The following is a 24,428-nucleotide window of genomic DNA, read 5'->3' as shown; positions in this document are numbered from 1 at the left end:
AAAAGGGCCTCCTAATCAGTCCTCAGGGAGCCTATTGGGCTACATGTGCCATTCTCAGACAACTAGGCTGCATACTCGAGACTACGAGACTAAGGATGGAAGATGCAGAGCTGACTGTTCTCTGTGGTGCCAGGGATCACTTAAATCATATTTGGAGATTCTGGGAGTCTTGTAGTAGCAGGCATCAGACCTGGATTCCAGCTTGTTCAGAGCCTGCACACTAAACACTGAGCTCTTTCCAATCTCCTGAAACCCCTTCAAGACTTAACACCAGACTCAGCTCCTTGTAGAACCATTCAGCTACTTTAGATCCCAATGAATGACTTTAATGGCAGATTGAAAAGAGAGGCTCCACTAGGTCATTTGGACATCCTTCAGCATGAAAGGGCTCTTTATTCCACCACTCAGAATTCTTCTCACCCAAAAAGATGGCAAGGACCAACTCCTAGTCTAGTTGTACTCACCACAGTACAAAGTTAGGTATGTATCCTCCAAATACGTGGACCAACATTTATTCAGAGTGGATTCTAATAAATATTATAGACAGGGAGGGGCTGGCAAACTTTTCCTGGAAAAGTACAAATAAAATCAAGCTCGGCAGGGACTGAGGTCTGAGGTGCAGTGCAAACGCAGACACAGGACTATGTAAATCAATGAGCACTGCTGTATTCCAGATAACTATGGGTAGTGAACTGCAATATGCAACTGACATGTACCACTAAATATGATTGTTTATTCCTCCAACTATTTAAAAAGAAAAATGAATCATAGTTACCATCAATATCAACTGACGTAGTCCACATAATTTGCCAACCCTTTTTAAAATTAGACGCTTTTATCCTGGGCAATGCCAGAGATGCATATACATAATTTATTTATTTATTTATTTATTTATTTTTTTTGTGGTTTTTGGGTCACACCCGGCAGTGCTCAGGGGTTATTCCTGGCTCCAGGCTCAGAAATTGCTCCTGGCAGGCACGGGGGACCATATGGGATGCCGGGATTCGAACCGATGACCTCCTGCATGAAAGGCAAACGCTTTACCCCCATGCTATCTCTCCGGCCCCAATTTTTTAATTAAAAAAGGTTTTTTTTTGTTTCTGGGGCTACACCTGAGAATGCTGATGGGTTATTCCTGGCTGTGCACTCAGGAATTAATCCTAGATATTTTGGGGGCAACCACATGGGAAAGAACCCACAGGGCTTAAATCCAGGTGAGCCACAAGCAACACAAGAACCCTCACTGCTGTACTTTCTCCATCCCTGCCTGCGCATAATTTAGACAGACACATGACTAGAGTTCAACAGATTCCCAAGCATGAACATGCATATTAAAATACCTGCGTTCAGCACGTTCTTTCTTCTTTAAGGCGACATCCAAATCCTGCAGCTGTTCCTCCAATTTTTCACATAACAGTTTCTGAAATAGTAAAGAGGATGAGATTCATTGTAGATTCCTTCTCAAAGCACTGTCACTTGCACACTGCTTGTTGACACTTAAGAGAGTTGACAGTTCACTGTTCTGTGCTTGAACACTGAACAGTCCTTAGGAATTCTATTAAAGAGATACCTCAGGGGCCAGAGAGATAGCATAGAGGTAAGGCATTTGCCTTTCATGCAGAAGGTCATTGGTTCAAATCTGGGCATCCCATGGGGCGCCGCGCCTGCGAGAGAGCGAGAGAGAGAGAGAGAGAGAGAGAGAGAGAGAGAGAGAGAGAGAGAGAGAGAGAGAGAGAGAGAGAGAGAGAGAGAGGGAGAGAGAGGGAGAGGGGGAGAGGGGGAGAGAGAGGGAGAGAGAGGGGAAGAGAGGGAGAGGGAGGGAGGGAGAGGGAGAGAGGGAGAGGGAGGGAGAGAGGGAGAGGGAGGGAGAGAGAGGGAGAGGGAGAGAGGGAGAGAGGGAGAGGGAGGGAGAGAGAGAGGAAGAGAGAGGGAGAGAGAGAGAGAGGGAGGGGGAGAGAGAGACAGAGAGGGAGGGAGGGAGGGAGAGAGAGACAGAGAGACCTCAGCACACACAGATCTGAAGAGAAACCTACCCGCCCTCCATGCATTTTGTCAGTGATACATTAGTAGACAAGAAAAAGATTAGAAATAAAAATACGGGCTGGAAAGAAAGCATGGAGGTAGTGTGTTTGCCTTGCATGTAGGACAGCAGTTCAAGTCCTGACATCCCATAAGGTCCCCTGAGCCTTCCAGGAGCGATTTCTAAGCATAGAGCCAGGAGTAACCCCTGAGCGCTGCCAGGTGCGAACAAACAAAAAAAGGAAATAAAAATAGCTTCAGGCCAGAGAGATAGCACTGAAAAAGGGCATTTGCCTTGTATGTGGCAACCCTGGAGGAACCTGATTCAATTCTCTGCATCCCATATGGTCCCTCAGCCTGCCAGGGGTGATTTCTCTGAGTGCAGAGCCAGGAGTAAACCCTGGGCACCGCTGGGTATGGCCCCAAACCAATCAATCAACAAGTAAAATTAAAAAAAAAAAAAGCTCAATTTCCTCTTCACGCAACTCCCAAGACTTGGCAATTATTTTTTTTTGGTTTTTGGGTCACACCTGGTGAGGCTCATGGGTTACTCCTGGCTCTAAGCTCAGAAATCGCTCCTGGATTGGGGACCATATGAGATGCTGGGGACTAAACCAAGGTCCAACTGCAAGCAAGGCAAGCACCATACTGCTGCACTATCACTCCAGCCCCCTTGCACTTTTTATTTAAAGTAATGCATTTTAAAGAAGATTCTGACCTTTTCCAAGTAACCTATCCTATGCTCACCTCATCACTGATTAAGGTTTCAAACTATGCTAGGGCCCTGGAGAGAGACAGCAGCTAAGGCACATGCCGGGTATATAACCAAGCAGGGTTTAAGTTCCCAGATCATCTGGTCCCTCAGCATGGTGGGTGTGCTCTGAAGGACCCCACACTGCAAGGCCTGAGCAGCCTGGTAGACTGAGAATTTCACAGGGAGTCCAAAGCCCTCCCGAGCACTGCACAGGAGGCAACACCCCTCACAAATAGCGTTAGAGGCTACAGCGAAAGCACCAATGCTTAGGACTTCTCTGCTGAGTTGAACCACTGCTGGTCCCCACCACTACTGGCCTAAGCATTTCAAAAGTGCCGAGCATTTCTTGACAGTCCCCTCTCATTCTGCACAATCGCTAAAAAAATAAAAGCAAGATACAGCAAACAAGCCAAAAATAAAAAGGGTAGGGGTGGGTAACCAAGTGGTTAAAAAAAAAAAAAGCCAAGCAGGCCAGAGTGACAGGAGAGTGAGGAGGGCATTTGCCTTGCACACAGGTGACCAGGTTCAATCCCCAGCATCCCATATGGTTCCCTAAGCCAATCCCTGCTGGGATGGGAGAGAGAGGAGAGAGGAAAGAAGAGAGGAGAAGAGAGAAGAGAGAACACTACAGAGATAACAGAAGAGAGAAGAGGGGAGCGAGAGAGAGAGAGAGAGAGAGAGAGAGAGAGAGAGAGAGAGAGAGAGAGAGAGAGAGAGAGAGAGAGCCAGTCTGTATGTTTTGTTACTTCTGACTTTGTACTTATGATTCAAAGATGGCTACGAATCAAACTAGGCCACCTACACGCAAAGGGTGTAGGCAGCCCACTGAACTAGCTCTGTGGTCTTAACACTGTTCTTTTGGTAGGGAGGAGGGTGGCTTGGGCCACCCTGGAGATGCTCAGGGGCCATTCCTGACTCTGCTGGTGGTGCAAGGGCTACAATATGTGACATCATCAGCATAAAGAGCAAGCCCATGTCAAAAGGCATTAGAGTGTATTTTATGTACAAAACGTGTGTCAATCACTATTTTAATATATTTATTTTAAATTTTTGACCATACAGGGGCCGGAGAGATAGCATGAAGGTAAGGCTTCTGCCTTTCATGCAGAAGGATGGTGGTTCGAATCCCAGCATCCCATATGGTCCCATGCCTGCCAGAGGCGATTTCTGAGCATAGAGCCAGGAGTAACCCCTGAGCACTGCCGAGTGTGACCCAAACACCAAAATAAAAAAAAATTGTTTTGACCATAGCAACAGTTACTAAGGGTTTACTCCTTGCTTTGTGGTGAGGGATCAATCCTGGTAGTGTTTGGGGAGCCATGGAGTAAACCTGGTTGGCTGTATACCAGGCCTTAACATCTAGCCCAATCACTATTTTTAAAAAGGAATATATATATACGGGCCCAGAGAGCTAGTATAGCAGAAAGGGTGCTTGCCTGCTCAGAACCAATCCATGTTTGATCCTCAGAAACCCATTATGGTCTCCTGAGTCCCCTAGGGAAGTGCCAGCACTGCAGGATATAGGTAACACCGCACTGGACCCTGCACTGAATTATGGCCCAACCAAAACAAGCACTGCTCTGAGGGCCCTGGGCTTCCTGAGCACTGAAGGGAAGGACCCCCGGTCAACGAATATCCAGACTACTGGAGGAACAAAGGAGCACTGGGCCATACATGCTGGCAAGGCGGGCAGAACCATTCTCCGTCAGGGATGATCATCAGAGGAGGGCGAAGGCAGGCGGTGTGATAGCCACTGTCACAGGAATCACACAGAAGAATCTGCAAAGGACGAAGAGGAACATTAGCCCAACTAGGACTAAAAGGCAGGGACATTTTGGTGCAATGAAAACAGTATCTATACAGTAGTTATACACTACAAACTTTCCACTAGATAAAGCATGAAAAGATTCTTTCAAGGGGGATCTGATGCAAACAAACAAAAACAAAAACCCCAAACCAAAACCTACTAGTATTATGCCACACAAATAAGAAATAGCAAGCCTTTTCTAAGGTAGTGACAACCCTTTGAAAATGTGCCATGAAAGGTATTTTATGACAGAGTTTTACAGTTCAAGTATCATGGATTACTAAATCACAGGCCTTTAAATATGCAGGTAACGGGTCCAGAGCAATAGCAAAGCAGGTAAGGTGTTTGCCTTGCATGCAGCAAACCTGGGTTCGAATCCAGGCATCCCATATGGTCCCCTCAGCCTGCCAGGAGTAAGCCCAAAGCTTGCTGGGCGTGGCCCGCCCAAATTGTTTATTTCCAATTAAAATAACATTGCTATAGAAAATATTTGTGTAAAGAAATGGAAGGAAATGGTATAAAAATGAGAACTACACTCTTAACTATCATCTTCAAATATATAAGCTAAAAATAAACAGCCATAGTTATTTATTAACACAACCAATTCTCTAAAACTTTAGATGGTAAGTATACTCATGAATATTTCACTTAAAAATTCAATTTTACAGACAAGTTGGAAAAACAGTAGTTTCCATAAACCTTTTATTAAGTTTCTGTGAAATAACTCCCATAACCATGGTATGTTCATGAAAACTAAGAAAATAAAATCAATATTATCAACCTAATAACACAATGAATATTTTCCCACATTATGCCCTTTTTCTCATTCTAGGATTCAATCCAGAATATTACATTGCATTTAATCATGACCTTTTTTTTTTGTTTGTTTTTGGGTCACACCCAGTGGTGCTCAGGGGTTACTCCTGGCAGGCTCCGGGGACCATATGGGATGCCGGGATTTGAACCACCATCTGTCCCTGGTCGGCTGCTTGCAAGGCAAACGCGCTACCTCTGTGCTATCTCTCTGACCCATCATGTCTTCCTAATCTGTGAAATTCTTGGTCATCCTTAGTTTTCCATAACTTGACAATTTGTTTAACTCTTTTATAGTCTTTTGACAGCTCCTAAAACAGCACATATGACTGATATTTTCTCTTGATAGACCTGGAATTGACAGGTTTTGGGGATATAAGTGCAAACATGAACTGCTGCATTTTTATATACCGTATTTTCCAGTGTATAAGACAAATTTTGAAACAAAAAAAGTCAACCAAAGGGGTCGTCTTATACGCCGAGTATATCCCGAAAAATGTTTCAATATGCTGCTAAACGAAAATTGTCAGAATATTGCCACAAAAAGAATTTTCCAACTCGATCCTGCACCAATCACTGCCAGGCTGCTCAGACCACCTCTCTAACTCAGCCAATCCAAGCAGGCTTTTGATGCATGCAAATTAGACAATGTTCTGGACCCGAATCTACACTGTAAAAAGCCTGCTCAGATTGGCCAGAGTCAGAGAGGAAGTCTATTACAGTATAACCTTTGAACTTTCGCTTGTTCTGATTGGCTCACTGTGGTACATACAGTTGCAGCACAGGAACGTTCTGTCTGATACAGTGAATATAGGCCTAAACCTATGTTTTAACTGCAAAATTAGGGGGTCGTCTTATACACAGGCAAATACGGTAGGTAAACGTTTACATATTGGTAAATGCCAATATGGCTTATTACTGGTGCTAGAACACTGCCTGCCTGTTCATGATGATGCAGTTTCACTCATTCATTCAATGTTGTTGAGGTCACACAAGGCAGCTTTTTATCTACACACTATGTGGGGGACGGGAAGATATAGGAGGGGTTGCAGGTGTATGAGAATGGGATGGGGTGGATCTGTGTTGCAATTCCAGGGAAACCACCTTTTCCCTTCTCCATACAAACCACTGCCATTTTCTGTTGGCAAGAATTCATTTGGAAAACGCTGTAGCGTTCTACACTCAATGAAGTTATTGCTCTTATGTTTTAAATTTTGTGAAGAGAAGAATCGTGTCTTTTCTTTCTTTTTGGGGCAGGAGCCCCACATGAGGTGCTGGGAACCTCAAGCAAGGCAAGAGCTCGAAAACCATTTTTTAACTCTGCAGCTCATGGTGATTTATTTTTAAAAAATGGCTGTTTTCTTGTTTATTGCCTTTTTTTTTTTTTTTTTTAACAGAAATCCTATCAGCTGAATTGCCTCTCTCACCTCATGTCTTTTTGGCATCAAATTCGTATCCTTTTTTTTTTTTTTTTTTGGGTGCAGGGGTGCCATCATACCCTGTAAGTGCTCAGGACTAATTCCTGGCTCTATATACAAGAATTACTCCTGGCGGTACCTGGGGAAACCAAACGAGATGTTGGGGATCAAATCCACCAGAACATTTTCAAAGAATGGCAACAGGATTGTCCGAATTTACCTGATGCTCAGGGCCCATGTCTACTTTGTTGTTTGGGAGACACCATCACAGTGGGAAGGATGGAGTCAGCTAAACACATGAACTATGTGTAAACCAAGCCTGTGGGCCACCTCCCGACCCCAAGGAGAGAAACATTTGAAGAATAAAATATTTGATTTGAGAGATTAAGATTAGATATGTGCCCACATTATGCAGAGGGACTATCAGTTTGTAAGGCAGGCAGAAGGAAAGCAGGACCTTACCTTCTCAAACATTTTGCTGTTTGAGAAATACAAATCAAGATTATTTTGCACAAACCAAGCAGAGTATAAAAGAAGATTCCAAGCAGGGAGCTCTGTCAGATGGCTACGTACCAGTTCTGGGTGATTTGGAAGGCCGCATTTCTTGCATGGTTCATCGTCATCTGCTGGAACAGCTTCTTCGCTCTCCTTTTCTTCCTCCTCTTCTGAAGCTACAGATGATTTTTCACTGTCAGATCCTTCACTTTCATCATTGCTAGAATATTTCCACCTGCCTCGGGTTCGAGAACCAGTCCATCGAACTTTGCCTTTGGCTTTTACCTTGTGTAAGATAAAATAATCAAATAATTTGGGGAAAGAATATTGAAGAAATGGGAAATTACTGTTGCTTTATCAACAATTACTTTTTATTTATTTATTTATTTTTGGTTTTTGGGTCATACATGGAGTGCTCAGGGGATACTCCAGGCTCTGCGCTCAGAAATCGCTCCTGGCAGGCTCAGGGGGACCATACAGGTTCATCCTGGGCCAGTTATGTGCAAATGCACTACCGCTATGCTATCTCTGTGGCCCCAACAGTTACATTTTGAGACATATTTCCTATATTTGGGAGAAAGGAAATTACAATACACATTCTACTTTCCCTAGTCACAAAACAATCCACTAACATCAGTATAAATATACAACATGCCTTCACATAGCTGAATTTAACTGACTACTACCACGGACATTCAGGTAGTTGTCCCACCCCTCTTAAATTTTTTTAACAATATATCCTTGAAAATATAAATTTTACACAGACTTCTCTGTTTAGAATAAATTTCTCAAAGAGGATTCTGGTTGATAGGTATTTTAAGGGATCTATGATAGATCAGTCACTGTATTTCACATATTGCAACATAAAAGTTTCGATTCCCACTCTAGACATAAGAGATAAAATTTTAGAAGAACCAGCACTGCTCTCATAAAATATCACAACAATCTTAATAAAGAATACTTTATTCAGAGAATACAATGTTGTAAAACGCTATTTATGGTCTTTTTCACAATATTTCAACTTGTACTTAAGTCTGGTTATTTAAGTTCCCAATAACAAAATAAATAAAATAATCATAGCAGGACATGCTTAAAAAGTTAAAATGTCCTTGATGAAGAAGCACTCTGGTAGAGGTTGGAACACTGTATCAACCCTAGCATTAATTAGTAAATCACAATGCTTTAAATTAAAAAAAAAAATTTAAAGACTACCAAAAAGGGAGAAATTCAGAATTTCAGGGACATAAGGAACTTACCATGAAAAATAATATCAGCACATCAATAAGAAAAAAAAGTACTTTTCTTTATGGTCCTCACACAAACATAGTGATGCTCGAGTTACTCCTGGTTCTGCACTCATGAATCACTCCTGGTAGTGCTTACCATATACAGATAAATACTGAGAAAGGATCTCATACATATAAGGATAAAAATAGAATAAAAAACAAAAGAAAAAAGGAAGAGGGCCAAACTGATAATACATGGGTAGGTCATTGTCATGTATGTAGCCGACTTGGGTTCTATCTCCAGCATCCCATAAGGTGCCACACGCCTGCCAGGAGTAATTCCTGAGTACAGAGCCAGAAGTAACCCACTCAGCACCAACAGGTTTGGCCCCAAAAACCAACCAACCAAAACCATTTATCTTTTATGTTTCACCCAGAGCAAAAATGTATAAATAGGATGCAAACAATCCTCATTAAAATAAAAAATCAGAGGCCGGTGGCGCTAGCGTTAAGGCGTCTGCCCTGCAAGTGCCAACCTAGGAAGGACCACAGTTCAATCCCCCAGGTCCCACATGGTCCCCCGAGCCAGGAGTGATTTCTGAGTGCATAGCCAGGAGAAACCCCTGAGCGTCACTGGGTGTGGCCCAAAAATTAAAAAAAAAATAAAAAAAGGTAAAAATCCAAAAGGGCTGGAGCTGTAGTATAAAAGATAAGCACTTGTCTTACACATGGCCAACCTGAATTTTAATCCCAGGCATAATCAAAAGTGATTCCAAGTGGAGAGTCAGGAGTAACCCCTGACCACCACTGGGTATGACCGACCCCCCCCCCCCCAACAACAAAAAAACCCAAACTGAAACAAATATTAAAACTCAGAGGACGAAGAGATAGCACAGCGGCGTTTGCCTTGCAAGCAGCCGATCCAGGACCAAAGGTGGTTGGTTCAAATCCCGGTGTCCTATGCATATGGTCCCCTGTGCCTGCCAGGAGCAACCCCTGAGCACCGCTGGGTGTGGCCCAAAAACCAAAACCAAAAACTCAGAGGGGCTGGAGAGATAGCATGGAGGTAGGGCATTTTCCCTGCGTGCAGAAGGACGGTGGTTTGAATCCCAGCATCCCATATGGTCCCCCCAGCACTGCCGGGTGTTATCCCAAACAAACAAACAAACAAAAAACCCTCAGAAACAGGAGAAGTTTTACCTTGTTTATTTTAGGATTTGTATCCTTCTCTGTTTTTTTCAAATTTTCTTTTTTATCTACTTTTTGCAAAGTTGCCGATTCTTCTTCCATTTCCTCTTCTCTTTTTTTATCAGCTCTCATATCTCTGAATTCTGCCACTTTTGCCGTGGGTCGAGAAATCCTTGGTGACCTCCTTAAAGTACGACCTACATTTGCTTTCTCTTCTTCCTTTTCAGTCTTCTCTTGCTTGGTTTCTGGTTCTACAATTTTGGGTGGAGACTCTGGCTTCTTCTTCCGACTGGATATCCTAATCGTTAATTTGATGCCCTCTTTCTGCCTTTCCGAGGTTATCTCTGTGTTTTCTGAAACTGTGTCTTCTTCTGGAATCAACTTATATTTAAACTTGCTTTTTTGCACAGAACTCTTTGACTCAGGAAGTTCCCCTAAGCCTGTGTCTGTTCTCTGTGTCTGAGTGTCCCCTGGACTCTCCGTTTCTCCCTGTGTCTGTTCAGAATCCTTGTTTAGGACTTCAGAGGCTTCTTTTTCTTGGAGTTGGAATTCCTTGGCACCAGTGCCCTGACTTCCGGCTGCCTCTTTCTCCGGGTCGGGCAGCTCACAGTGCTCAGTCTTGTCAGAGGGGGTAGCTGGTGCAGGTGCGCCCGGAGAGCCAGGTTTGGGGGGTTCGAGAGCATTTTTTGAAACCTCCTCTGGGATTGGGCTCAGTCTTTGTATGTCTTTATCCAGGAATGCCTTTTTGGATTTATCTGGCTTTTCCAAACACTCGAGGACAGGAAGACACTTGTCCTTCTGACTTCTGGGAGGAGACTTCTCGTCAACTTTCAAAGAGGGGTCTTGTGTCCTTTCGGGAGCCTCAGAAAAGGCATCCGTTTCTGGAGGACAAGATTCCTCCGCCTGCCAGCTGGGACCCTGGGCATCTAAGGCAGATGACAAAGGATCTGCCTTTTTCCCTTTAGGAAGCACTTCTTTCTCAAGGTCACAAGTCTTCACACTCATTATGACAGAAGGCAAAGGCAAAGGGTCGACCCCGTTTCCTTCCATTATCATGCTTCTGTCCTTCGAAGGGTGACAGTGATCTTCCTTTGTCTCACAGCACTTGGCCTCCATTTGATCGCTCTTAAAACTTGGACTTACTCTTCCATCACTGACTTCCCCATTCACCAGCTGTTTGCCATCATGACTCAAAGAAGTGATTGCAGAAATCCTTTTACACGTCTCTTCCTCTTGTTTTATTTCCTCTTTCAAGAACTCCTTTGTTGGAGTCACCGATTTACACAAAGGGCCTTTGACAGGACTGTCAAAATCATCACTCAATTTAATTTCTCTCTTTTTCAGAGGTATCTTGGCCTGCTGGTCATTTTTAAGTTTCTCTGTTTCTTCCGTAGACTTCTCGGTGATTTCCTGAGAAGATTTCACGTTGCTACCAAACTCCAGTTTCTCAGGTTCTACTTTGTCCAAGCTGCTTTTTGTCTCTTTAGGATCAATTCTGCCTTCCTTCACTTCTACCTTCATGGGTTTGACATTTTCCTTGAAGGAATCGCTTTCTTCCTTGATCATTTTCTTTCCCTCATTTTCTGGCAAAGGTTTTTCTAGCTTCATTATGACTGGAAGTTTTACAAGTTCCTTCTCATCATCTTTTTCTACTTTTACCAGTGCTTCCTCTAGTGCACTGCTGAGTTTAGGATGGTTTTGTGAATCGAGTGGCTGGCATTCACTTTTCGTCTTTTCTTTTGCCTTCTGCTCCTCTAAAAACAGGAAAATGTTTGTATTAGTAAAAACATTCCGCATCATAACTATAAAAAGCTTATGTCACAAAATATGTACTTTCCACTTGAAGTGTGACTACCAAAAAAGGTGACAGTGCTTATTAACAAACACCTGACAATAAAAAATAAAAACCTCCACTTGGATAGCTCTGAAGTTTTCCAGATAACAAAAACTATGCCTCAGCTTTATACTTTTGGTTTCAGGGTTCTTCAAATTCAAATATTCATACAAAAATTTTATTCGAGCTCATGTGATGGCTCAAACACATGATACTAAAAAAAACTACATTATATATTCAAAAGACCATGTTTGTTTTATAAACTGACAAATGTTATCTGTAAGTTAGTACTGATTTCATTTAAGTAGCAAGAGCATGGCAGAGGGAAAATGCCTCTTATATTTAAATATAAAATTTACATATGTTTATAAGATTATAAGAGAATATAAGGCTATAGAAAAAAATTTTTTTTGGTTTTTGGGCCACACCTAGCGGTGCTCAGGGACTACTCCTAGCTCTGTGCTCAGAAGTCATTCCTGGCAGGCTTGGGGGACCACATGGAATGCTGGGAATCAAACTGGGTCCGTCCTGTGTTGGCTGCTTGCAAGGCATGCAAGGCGAATACCCTACTGCTGTGCTATCGCTCCAGCCCCAGAAATGACAATTACCCTACTATCTAATTGGGATCATGATGTTTTCCATTTTCACTGAAATGAAGAATTTTTATAGATATTGGCTGAGTTTGTTATTTAATGCTTCTCAGTGTGGTTATACTATAACATAATATTATTGAATGTCATTATTAAACTTTAGAAGTTTCTATTTGACAAGAAAACTAAATTTTGTTTTTACTCAATAGCTATATAGTTCCAACTTTTATGAACTACCCAATATTGCTAAATTAAATAAAAACAAAAGTCACATTAAGCAAACGTACTGTTGAAATTACAAAGAAATGTAGTTTTGTATTCAGAGAATCTGAGGCCAGCCTTCATGTTCATTAAGTCCTAATCTCACTTCCATAACCTCACTCTAACCTTACAATTAAAAAGTCTTACTTTTATTTATGTTTTTTTGTTTGTTCTTGGTCTTTATTGGGTCATACCCGGCAGCACTCAGGGGTTACTCCTGGCTCCACGCTCAGAAATCGCTCCTGGCAGGCTCGGGGGACCATATAGAATGCCGGGATTCGAACCAATGATCTTCTGCATGAAAGACAAACGCCTTACCTCCATGCTATCTCTCCAGCCCCAAAAAAGTCTTACTTTTAAACCAGTTAACCAATTTAGAAATTTTCTCTTCTAAGGTGATAAACCAGAGACAGGGCTATAAAGTATCTCATAGAAATTAAATGGGATAAAGTGGGAGCCAGCATTTCTTTCAAAAACAAAGGAAAAACCATTAGGACATACTTATTTTGTTTATTTGAGTCACACCCAGTGGTTTTCAGGGCAGGCTCAGGATGTCAGGGAATAAACTTAGGTTGGCCATGTACAAGACAAGCAGCTCACCTGCTATACTATTATTGATCAAGCCCCAAAGTATTCAAAGACTAAATTTAGAATTTCAGTATTGTTTTGTTCCCTTTTTATAATACCAATGACTTGATATGTGAGCCTGAGAAAACTGAGAGGACAGCGATCTTTTCCTATGGGTTTGCTCAGAGATCACTCCTGGGGGAGCTTGGGGCAATAGGTAGAGGTGAGATGAAGCCAGGGCCAGCTGCCAGCATAGCAAGAACTATACTCTTTGCTTTTTTTCTCCCTCCCTACACCCCAAGAACCATATTGTCATCCTCAATTACTGTTGAGAGGAACATGGCAGTGGCTTAGAAAACCTGCCCTGCAAGCACATGGTCTCAAAACAGATCAACATTACTCGACATGTACCAATCATAACCCAGATTTCTGGCTGCACATAGCCAGGTGGGTGTTAGGGAACACAAAGAAAGTGAAGCCACCAATATGGATATTAATGAAAAGGTCTGTGATTATCCTACGCCAGGAGTCTATTCCTGGTGAGCACAGTTGATTGGGCAGTGACCCTGGGGGAGCAGTATGACTAATGAAGGCAAGTCCTTCAGCACTAGCTTCCGAGTGCAACCCCAGGTGAACCAGAGCCCAAAGTAAGCAATCACAACAATGAGGCAGGCCACTACAGTGAGCTGGGCCCTCAATCTCCAGCGAGAAGAGACAATGAAGAAACAGGGATGTGGTTCAAAGGTAGAGGGATTGAGATTCACTCTCTGTCTGTCTGTCTGTCCCCCCCCCTCTCTCTCACACACACACACACAGAAAAGCAAAGCAAAGAACTGATGAAAGATCACTAAGTACAAACTACACATGTCTAGTTCTAGATCACAGTTCATATCTGGGTTCTAACAGGGATGTGGTTCAAAGGTAGAGGGATTGAGGCGCGCACACACACACACACACACACACACACACACACACGCACACACACACACAGAGAAAAGCAAAGAACTGATGAAAGACCACTAATTCACTCACACACACACACACACTCACATACACATACATACACACACACACAGCAAAGCAAAGCAAAGCACTGATGAAAGACCACTAAATACAAACTATACAAGTCTAGTTCTATCTGGGTTCTGACCTGACAGTGACAACTTCCCAAATTTATTTTATGTAAAACTGGAATATTGCTATTTAATGATTACCTGTGATGGAGGAAAAAAATGAATGCATACCTGCAGCTAAGAGGTAGGCTACATAAAAGAATAGGATGGACCCAATGCACACTGCCCTCTGCTGTTGGTGCTTAAATCCCACCTTTTTCACGGGAAGACCACAGCTTTCAGAAAGAGCATTATTTTACTGAGAAAATGGTTTTGGTTTCCTCACTTTCTGGTCTTCATATTGTATATGAGAATAAGTAAACATGAATACATGATCAAATGGTGAAATTAGCATTAAGTCTCTAGAACCAATCCTTAGGGAATGCTATTTTAAAGATCTGGAAACACAAAAGGAAGTTCAAATTACTTAGAATGTTTAAGCTTGGGACCAAAGAAACAATGTATTAAGGCACTTGCCTTGCACATGGCTAACCTGGGTTGATCCCTGACATCCCATCTGGTCTCAGAGCACCACCAGGAGTGATTCCTGAGTGCTAATCAGGAATAACTACTGAGCACTGCCGAGTGGGCCCCAAAACAGAAACAAAACAAAACCTTTAAGGTATATTAAAAAAAAATAAGATTTTAACATAATTAAAAAGTTTCTCAAATCAGAATAAGGTCTTATGAATCTTACAAATCCTTTTTTTTTTTTGTTTTTGGGCCACACCCGGCGGTGCTCAGGGGTTACTCCTGGCTGTCTGCTCAGAAATAGCTCCTGGCAGGCACGGGGGACCATATGGGACACCGGGATTCGAACCAACCACCTTTGGTTCTGGATCGGCTGCTTGCAAGGCAAACGCCGCTGTGCTATCTCTCCGGGCCCGAATCTTACAAATCTTTATAAATCTTATAAACCTCTCATGAAAAATGTCTTCTGAACAATACTCACAGATATTTAAATAAAAATTGGCCAAAGCATATTTTTGTGAAAAGCAGTGCTCAATATGTAGGAACACAACAACTATATTAAAAGGTACAATCGCAGATTTCTGTTTTCTAGCAATGATTATAGCTAGGTAATAATTTAATGAATAATTCCTCCAAAGCAACATATAAATAAAACAGTATAGCCTTGTTCTAATATATGTGAACAGAGGAAAACTAAAAGCAAAGGAAAACATGATCAAGGCAAACTAATCATTTCTTATTAGAAAGTATTTTTGTTTTGTTTTGTTTTGTTTTGGGGCCACACCTGATGATGTAGGAGTTACTCCTGGCTATGCGCTCAGAAATTGTTCCTGGCTTGGGGGGACCATATGGGACACCAGGGATTGAACCGAGGTCTGTCCTGGGTCAGCCACGTGCAAGGCAAACGCCCTACTGCTGCACTATCACTATGGCCCCATCATATTAGAAAGTATTTTATCAAAAAAAAAAGTATAAACTAAAACAAGTTAAATCCTTTCAACTAAATCCTCTGAGGTGAGATAATACTACAAGGATGAGAACTCTAGATTTTTCTGTGAAATGAGATTATGCCAAGTAGTCCCACAACCTTCCATATAAATATCCATCAGCACTGCCCACTGCCACCATCCATCTTCCTGACAGAAAAAATGCTCCTTTGCTAAACTCCAAAAGGAAATAATGGCTGATGATACTTCCCAGGCAACCTGGTCCTGATTGATCCCTTTGTGGCATTCTTAAAATAGGGTGAGAGTGAGGGAAGCAGCAGAATCTCCTTTCTACATGAACTACAAGCAGCCCACCAGCCCCCCCATCCTACACACTCCCATACAAACAGACCAGCTCTGCAACCAAATCCTTCCAGGAAAGATAGAACTATGAGGCTGAAATCTCTGTATCTTTTCTTGTAAAATGGGATTGAATCACCCACCCTCCCACTGAAAAAAACATCTGACCACCACCACCACCTTCCCAGTAGAAAAAGTCCTGCTCCTCCCTCCATGCTTCGAAGGAAGATTATGGCTGATGGTACTTATCTAGTAGCCTAGTAGCTGGATCGAACCTCTGTGGCCTTCTCTAAAAGGGTGTGTGTGTGTGTGGGAGGGGGTGAGGGCAGTGAGAACTACAGTTGCCATGCCACAAGCTACATCCTCCAAAATAAACAGCCCAGCTCTGCAACTTAAACATTATCAAACTTCCAAGCCACCACATTTGTCTTCAATCTGTAAATCCTGACATGGCCACACACGGCTATCTGACACCTCATTATCTCATAGTAATGGTCAGCCAATGTTGTATCACAGGAAATTGTATGGAGGTTACATAGTAATCTAAACAACCTTAGTGAGCCTGAACAGCATACTTGATTATACAATACAGTGATGAACCCACAAACCCTTAGCCCAGTACATCCTAGACACTCACTGACTTTCATTAAAAACTTATCGGGAGAAAATAGAAACCTAATTTTTTAACATTGTATTTCATTGAAACCACTGAGATTTACATAGCTAGGGTTTCAGACATTATAATGAATCAGAGCTTATCCCAACATCAGTGTCCAACTCCCTCCACCAATGTTCCCCAAGTAAATCCTATACCACCACCAACACCCCCCTGCTCCCAGCCTGCCAGTTTAACAGGCCTCTTTTAAGGTTAGATCGTTAAGGTTTGGGTCTCTTGATTCCATTGTCGTTGCCTGTGGCTTAGATATTCTATCCTTTTTTAACACTGAGACCGCTTGGCCCTTTTCCACTCAGTTTCTTTCCTTCTCGCTATACTCTGGGCCAAAGGTGTTTGAGACAACTCCCATTTAGACCATTGTGTTTCTTCATGCAGCCATTCTAAAGAACACATATAAGTGATATCATTCTATATTTATCCTTTTTCTGGTTTACTTCACTTGACATGGTATCTTCCACTTAAATACAAGTAACTGCAAATTGCATCATTCCTTATAACTATGTAGAAATTCACTTATATATGTAGCAGATCTTCATGATCCACTCATCTGTTGTTAGACATCTAGGTTGAACCAAGTCTTTGGCTATTGTACCGAATGCTGCACTGAACAGTGGTGTGCATACATCCTTTTGGATAAATGATTTTCTGTTCTGGGGATATCGAGAAGGGGGGTTCTTGGGTAGTATGGTAACTCAAGTTTGAGTTTAGTGAGAACTCTCCATACTGTAGGATATGGGATGATCAGGAAGCATTCCCACTAGCAGTGGATGGGAGTTTCTATCTTACCACATTCCTGCCAACAGATTGTTCCCAGTATTTTTGTTCTTTTTGTTTGTTCGTTTGTTTTTGGGTCACACCCAGTAACGCTCAGGGGTTACTCCTGGCTACATGCTCAGAAATCGCTCCTGACTTGGGGGATCATATGGAACACTGGGAATTAAACCGTAGTCTGTCCTAATCAAGCGCGGGTAAGGCAGATGCCCTACCACCTGCACCACTGCTCCGGCCCCTGTTCCTATATTTTTATTATTTTTATTTTTATTTTTTTTTTGGTTTTTGGGCTACACCCGGCGGTGCTCAGGGGTTACTCCTGGCTGTCTGCTCAGAAATAGCTCCTGGCAGGCACAGGGAACCATATGGGACACCGGGATTCGAACCAACCACCTTTGGTCCTGGATCGGCTGCTTGCAAGGCAAACGCCACTGTGCTATCTCTCCGGCCCGTTCCCAGTATTTCTGATATGTGCCAACCTAGCTGGTGTTATAATAAAAATTGGTACATGGAGAAGGGAATATCACACTGGTGGTGGGATTGGTGTTTGAACAGCTAATGCCTGAAACTGTATTATGAGTGACTTGGTAACCTCAATATTAATATTCTTCTTCTGGGGCAGAGAGAGTTATTACAGGGGTTATGATAGTACATGGAGGGGTTGGAGAGAATATAGTGGGGAGTGTGCTTGTCTTGCACATGACCAATCTGAGTTCAATCTGTGGCATCCAATAGTTTCTCTGAGCACTGACTGCCCCAGGAGTAATTTCTGACAACAGAACCAGATATGGTCTCCCAAGAATTGCCAGTAATGATCCCTAAGCACAGACTCAGGCATAAGCCCTGAGCACCACCCATCAGATGGCACAAAAACATAATAAAAATAAAAGCTTTAATGAAAAATAATTGGTCATATTAAAAAAGAGGCTTTCAAGAAAGGCAAGAATTTGATGTGACCTGCTTAATAAAATAACTTAGAAAAAAAATCAGAGGACTGGAGTTATAATATAGTGGGTAGGGCACTTGTTCTGCATGCAGCCAACCTGGGTTCAATACCTGGCACCACATTTCCAAGTCCAGCAAGAGTAATCCCTGAGCACAGAGGCAGAAATAAGTCCTGAACAATGCTGGGTGTGAACCTCAAAATAAAAATTCAATCAGAAAATCAGATTTAATTACTTTAATTTCTGTGACAGTGCAACAGGTAGGGCATTTGCATTGCAAGAAGCTATACCTGGTGCCCCATATAGTCCCTCAAGCACTGCCAGGAAAAATTCCTGAGTACAAAACCAGGAATAACCCCTGAGCACTGCCAGGTGTGGCCCAAAACCAAACTAAAATAAATATAAAATACTTTTAATTATTGTATGCTTTAGTATGCTAATTGTGTTCCCTCCCCAACAAAAAAAAGAAACACAACTCAAAAATGAACAGAGGGACTAGAAGCATTATTTGTCTAAAAATAATATACAAATAGTATGTGAAAAGAGTTCTATGTCACTAGTCATTACTGATTCATTATATTCATTGAAATGACTATTCTTCATGAAAATAAATGATTACAAACAGAAATTAGCCGTTGAAGGGAGAATCAAACCATTTAAGACTACAGAGATGGTTTGAGGAACTGGCCCATGTGCTTTGAATTCAGGAAGTATGGATTTAATCTCAGTACCACACAGTTCCCCAAATACCAAGCAAAGTCTGTAATAGACACTGAGTATAATGAAATGTTGACCCCAAAACAAACCAGAGAGAAGCAATGAGAACCTGTAATCATTACTAGCAGAGTGTAAAATGATGCAGCAAGAGCTGTGTAAAAATACCCTCAAAATTAAAAACAGAACAAGAATATGTGTCAGCACTATCACTTCTGGGCATGTATCCAAAAAAATAAAAGCAACGACTTGATGCAACAGGAATATATGCGTGACATAGCAGCTTCATTCATAAAAGTCACAGTTGATGGAAGAATCCAGCAACTGCTAAGACGCTACAACCCCCGTGTTAACAAATCCCGAGACCTTGGAAGGCACCAAATTGAAAAAGGCCCTGAATACCTGACGGAATGTTTTTTAAAAGCTGTCTGCTATTACAGGAACTTTTTCAAAGCAGCCTGTACTCTGCTGAAGATGGCAATCTATGAAAAATGAAACCTCTAAGAAAAGATGCTTGAAAAAATAACCTGTACTCACAGGCATTAGGTCCCTGAAAAGGGGCCGGAGAGAAGGCATAGAGGTAGGGAGGTAGGGCGTTCGTCCTGCATGCAGAAGGACGGTGGCTCGAATCCCGGCATCCTATATGGTCCCTGAGCCTCCCAGGAGTGATTTCTGAGCGTGGAGCCAGGAGTAACCCCTGAGCGCTGCCGGTTTGACCAAAAGCAAAAACAAACAAAAAAGGCCCTGAAAAAACTTGGTTGCCTGTCCATGAGGCATTCAGGAAAAAAAGGGATGTAAAGAGATTAATGAATAAATGAAACATGGCATGTACATCAATGGGTTATCATTAAATCTAAATATGAAAGCAAATCCTGAAACAGTTAATACTGAAAGCATCATACCCAAGAAAATCAATCAGCTCTAAACAAAAGGTGATTGGTTTATTAAGGTACACAGTTCCTAGGCTATCGGATTCAAAGACACAAAACAGAATGGCAGACCCAGGGAAGGCCCGAGGAGGCTACTGAGAAGTCATGTCTAATGACTTTTTTTTGTTTGTTTTTCGGGCCACACCCGTTTGATGCTCAGGGGTTACCTCCTGGCTATGCGCTCAGAAATTGTCCCTGGCTTGGGGGGACCATATGGGACACCGGGGATCGAACCGCAGACCTTCCTTGGCTAGCGCTTGCAAGGCAGACACCTTACCTCTAGCGCCACCTCGCCGGCCCCATGTCTAATGACTAACCGCTGATTAATAGAAGTGAGGATAATTCTGGAAATAAGATGGTGGTGATAGGTGCAAAACAAAGTGAAAGAATTTACAACCACAGGATTGTACCCTGGATGAAATTGGACTAAAAGGCACATTTGTTAGAATATCAAATGGAAAAATACATTTTGTTACGTAGACTCATCACAATTAAAACCTACAGACTAAGAATCTTCCATCTTAAATCAGAATAAAATATTATACATTAAGGGCTGGAGAAATAGCATGGAGGTAGGACATTTGCCTTGCATGCAGAAGGACAGTGGTTCAAATCCCAGCATCCCATATGGTCCCCCGAGTCTGCCAGGAGTAATTTCTGAGCGTAGAGCCAGGAGGAACCCCCGAGTGCTGCGGGGAGTAACCCCAAAACAACCAAAAAATATATAATATGGGGCCCGGAGAGATAGCACAGCGGCGTTTGCCTTGCAAGTAGCCGAACCAGGACCAAAGGTGGTTGGTCTGAATCCCGGTGTCCCATATGGTCCCCCGTGCCTGCCAAGAGCTATTTCTGAGCAGACATCCAGGAGTAACCCCTGAGTACTGCCAGATGTGGCCCAAAAACAAAAACAAATATATATACACACACATTAAAGTTTTAAACATATATTTTTTCAATTTTTAAATAGTTTTATTTTAAGACATTGCATTTTCCACAAAAATATGGAACACTTCACGAATTTGCATGTCATCCTTGTGCAAGGGCCATGCTAATCTTCTCTGTATTGTTCCAATTTTAGTATATGTGCTGCCGAAGAAAGCACTTTAAACATATATTTTATTGAATTTTTTTTTACAGTCTACATAAAAGAGCAAAGTACTCAATGATTGTTTGGTCTATCCCATCAAATAAAAAAATCCTTTTAAAAGAAGATATATATTTGGGGCCAGGGTGATGGCGGTAGGACGGTAGGGCATTTTAATTATTTAACCCTAAATAATTTCCCATATGGTCCCCCAAGCTAGGAGCAATTTCTGAGCTCAGAGCCAAGGGTAACCCCTGAGTGTCACTGGGTGTGGTCCAAAAACCAAAATAAATAAATAAAATAAAATAAGGTATATAGTTTTCAATTTGAGAATGCATTTACATGATTCAGAACAGAAGTGGAAGAGGGGAAATTACAAAACAAAGCAAAACAAAACACACAAAGAAAAACCTTGTTTCGATGTCTCTTCCTCCTTCCTCGTCTCCTCATCCTCCAAACTGGGACTGTCCTGCGGAGAGGCATCCCGTTGGGCAGAAGAATGTTTCAAGAGCACTGGGTCTATCTGTGCTTTCAGAAGTGCAAGAGTCTCAGCCAACTCATTTCGATTTCTAAACAAGAAAGAAAAGTAAGACAGCATCAATATCTTCATCCTTAAAGTGCTTTCAAGATTCGAGGTTAAAGATAAAAATTTCTAATGAAAAGAACACTTTGAACATCCCAATCACTAATTCTCTATTGAACTGTGAATTTGAAAAATTAAAATATAAAATATAAAAATATTGTGATCTAAAGAGGAAATCTTAGGATATTATCTACTGACCAGAGCAGAAATGCCAACCTATTTGGTACCACCCCTACAGAAAAGCAATCAACTGACTTCAAGTATCACTGGCTTCCTAAGAAATCAAAGTGCTACCAATGAATATTCTAAGAAACTAATGACAATCACAGTATATAGAAAGCAGTATTTATATTTATTACATAACTATCATACAACACAAAAATTGTCACTTGAGCATACACAGTCAAATAGTTCAGAACTCCCATAATTTAATAGAAGTGAAAAGTATTCTGGAAGGTCCTACCTCCACTTCAGAACTAAGAGGTAAAACCTAAGTTCTTAAATTTATTTCTTGCAAAGTTCCTACTACTTAACTTAGTTAAACCAAACTGCTAACAAAATGTTCTATACTTTAATATAATAATGAGTGAGAGAAGTAGAATGCCTCTCTCGAATAAAGGCAGGGGGTGGGGGAGGAGGGAGTTGGGGGCATTGGTGGTGGGAATGTTGCACTGATGAAAGGGGGGTGTTCTTTTTATGACTGAAACCCAATTAACATGTTTGTAATCATGGTGCTTAAATAAAAAAATTATAAAAAATTACTTTGTTTGTTTGTTTTTTGACACTCAGGGGTTACTCATGGCTCTGCACTCATGGGCTCAGGGGAACCATATGGGATGCTACAGTCCAAACCTAGATCAGCCACATGTAAGGCAAATGCCCTACCTGCTGTGCTATTGTTCCAGCCCCTAAACTTAAAATACTCTTAAGAAATAAAATATGTGGCTGAAGTGATAGCACAGCAGTAGGGCATTTGCCTTGCATGTGGCCAACCCAGGACAGACCTGGATTTGATCCTCAGCATCCCATATGGTCCCAAGCACCACCGTGTATGACACTCCACCCCAAAAAAGAAAGAAAATACACATATATTCATAGAGCCAGAGAGATTGAGTACACTTCACATGCTTCAATACCTGGTAACCCATAAGTCCCCTGAGTTTTCTAAAAGGGATCCCTGAGCACAGGACCTATACTGTAAGGCCTAACTACTATTAGGTCTTAGAACAAAACACACATATATATGGAAATTAAAACGCAAACTCCAGTCCTCTGATCTGCAGAGTACCCTAGTTCTGGCCTGAGCATAGAACTGGGATGCGCCACTAAGTATGGCTAGTTGTAACCCCAACCCTGTCACCCAACCAAATAAAAATCAAAGCAAAAATTCTTACCACCGTCTCCCACTATTTCTAAAATTGACTAAAAATTTAGTCTTTTTCCCTCATCCCTCCATTGTATTTTATTTCATTTAACATTTATTTTTGTATTAGAGAATATAGTTATAATAGTGTTAAAGTTTGTGTGGATGTACAATACCTGTACACACCTGCAACAAAGTTCCCGCTGTCTCTATGACACCTCTGAATTAATCTTTCTGACCACCTTACACCCCGCCCCCAACCCTCTGTTTGGTAATCATTTTTGTAATCTAAGGCCAAGAGTGTGTGCCCTTGTTCAAAACTATCTAGGACTCCCTTATTTTGTCTCCCATTTCGATGAATGAGTGAGGTCATTGGGAATTTGACCTTACACACTTATGTTGCTTGACAGGATGTTATCTACTTCTACCTACATTGTATCAAGCTGTATAATTTTATCTTCTCATACTGCAGGCTAGTTCTGGTCCGGCAGTGTCAAGAGGATTTCTGTGAATCCACTCAGGAAAGTGGGGAACATGAACGTGTGTACAGAAAAATAATGAGGAAATAAGAGGCCACACAATTCATATATGGGAGAACAAGCATGTTCTAAGTTTAATCTCCAAAGTAGGAGCTTATAAGGGGTATAATGACAGTCACAGATATGAAAAAGAATGCTCACATTTTGTTTCTTTGCAAACTACAACATATCTCTTGTTAACAGAAACTTTTAAGTCTGCACTGTTTTATCTTCAAAACAATTTACATGGCTCTAGCTGGTTAACAGACCTTAGAATAGAATACAGTTCAGTTAGGAGCACAGAGAATAAAAGGAAGGTAAGTTTTAACATCTTAAAGTAGTTCCTCTCTAGCTAGGCCCCAGAAGTCACACTGATATATATGAAGAGTTTAGAAAGAAGCCAAGTTCCTTTATCAAAATCCCTTTTCCTGAGGGAACAGGATTTTTGATCTAGAGGCTTAATAACACATAACTAACTTCCTGAGGTCAGGGTTTTGGAAGAGGCAATAAAAAAGATAAACTTACATGAAAGGGGTACAGAATCTATACCAGCTAAAATTCAAGAGCCCAATGATATCCAGGCCAAACCTTTTGAGTGTAAATTAGTTAGCAGGTATTCAAAGTGTGTAGAGGAAATCCGTGATGCAAAGCAATCCTTTCTGTTACAAACTACTTTAGCATATCAAAGACAAAGAAAGAGGAAAAAAATTGTTTTTGATGCTAAATTTTCCAGGTAAAGAGAAATTTAATCAAGACTATAATTGTGGGGCTGGGAAGGTGGTGCTAGAGATAAGATGTCTGCCTTGTAAGAGCTAGCCAAGGAATGGACCGCGGTTCGATCCCCGGCGTCCCATATGGTCCCCCCAAGCCAGGGGCGATTTCTGAGCACATAGCCAGGAGTAACCCCTGAGCATCAAACAGGTGTGGCCCAAAAACCAAAAAAAAAAAAAAAGACTGTAATTGCCTGTAAAAATACTTGCGCTGGGGGCCGGCGAGGTGGCACTA

General features: G+C 41.8%; 1 protein-coding gene and 1 non-coding gene across 2 annotated transcripts in view; both read right to left on the bottom strand.

Annotated features, from left to right (window-relative positions):
• The window catches only part of RSF1 (remodeling and spacing factor 1), a 109,480-nt gene that overhangs the window by 19,686 nt on the left and 65,366 nt on the right, over positions 1–24,428 (bottom strand). Inside the window, exons 5-9 of the mRNA XM_049776230.1 lie at positions 21,371–21,528; positions 9,733–11,474; positions 7,385–7,591; positions 4,448–4,552; positions 1,341–1,420 (exon numbers count right to left, since the gene is read on the bottom strand). Coding sequence (XP_049632187.1) covers positions 1,341–1,420; positions 4,448–4,552; positions 7,385–7,591; positions 9,733–11,474; positions 21,371–21,528 — 2,292 coding nt within the window. The remainder of the gene's footprint in view (positions 1–1,340; positions 1,421–4,447; positions 4,553–7,384; positions 7,592–9,732; positions 11,475–21,370; positions 21,529–24,428) is intronic.
• LOC126015011 (U6 spliceosomal RNA) lies at positions 20,871–20,977 on the bottom strand. The gene has a single exon (XR_007497920.1). It is a non-coding gene; the product is annotated as a U6 spliceosomal RNA (small nuclear RNA).

Source organism: Suncus etruscus, chromosome 7 (genome assembly GCF_024139225.1).
Source record: "Suncus etruscus isolate mSunEtr1 chromosome 7, mSunEtr1.pri.cur, whole genome shotgun sequence".
Classification (NCBI taxonomy): domain Eukaryota; kingdom Metazoa; phylum Chordata; class Mammalia; order Eulipotyphla; family Soricidae; genus Suncus; species Suncus etruscus.
Note: the sequence above shows the minus strand (reverse complement) of the source record. Positions and strands in the feature narration are given on the sequence as shown.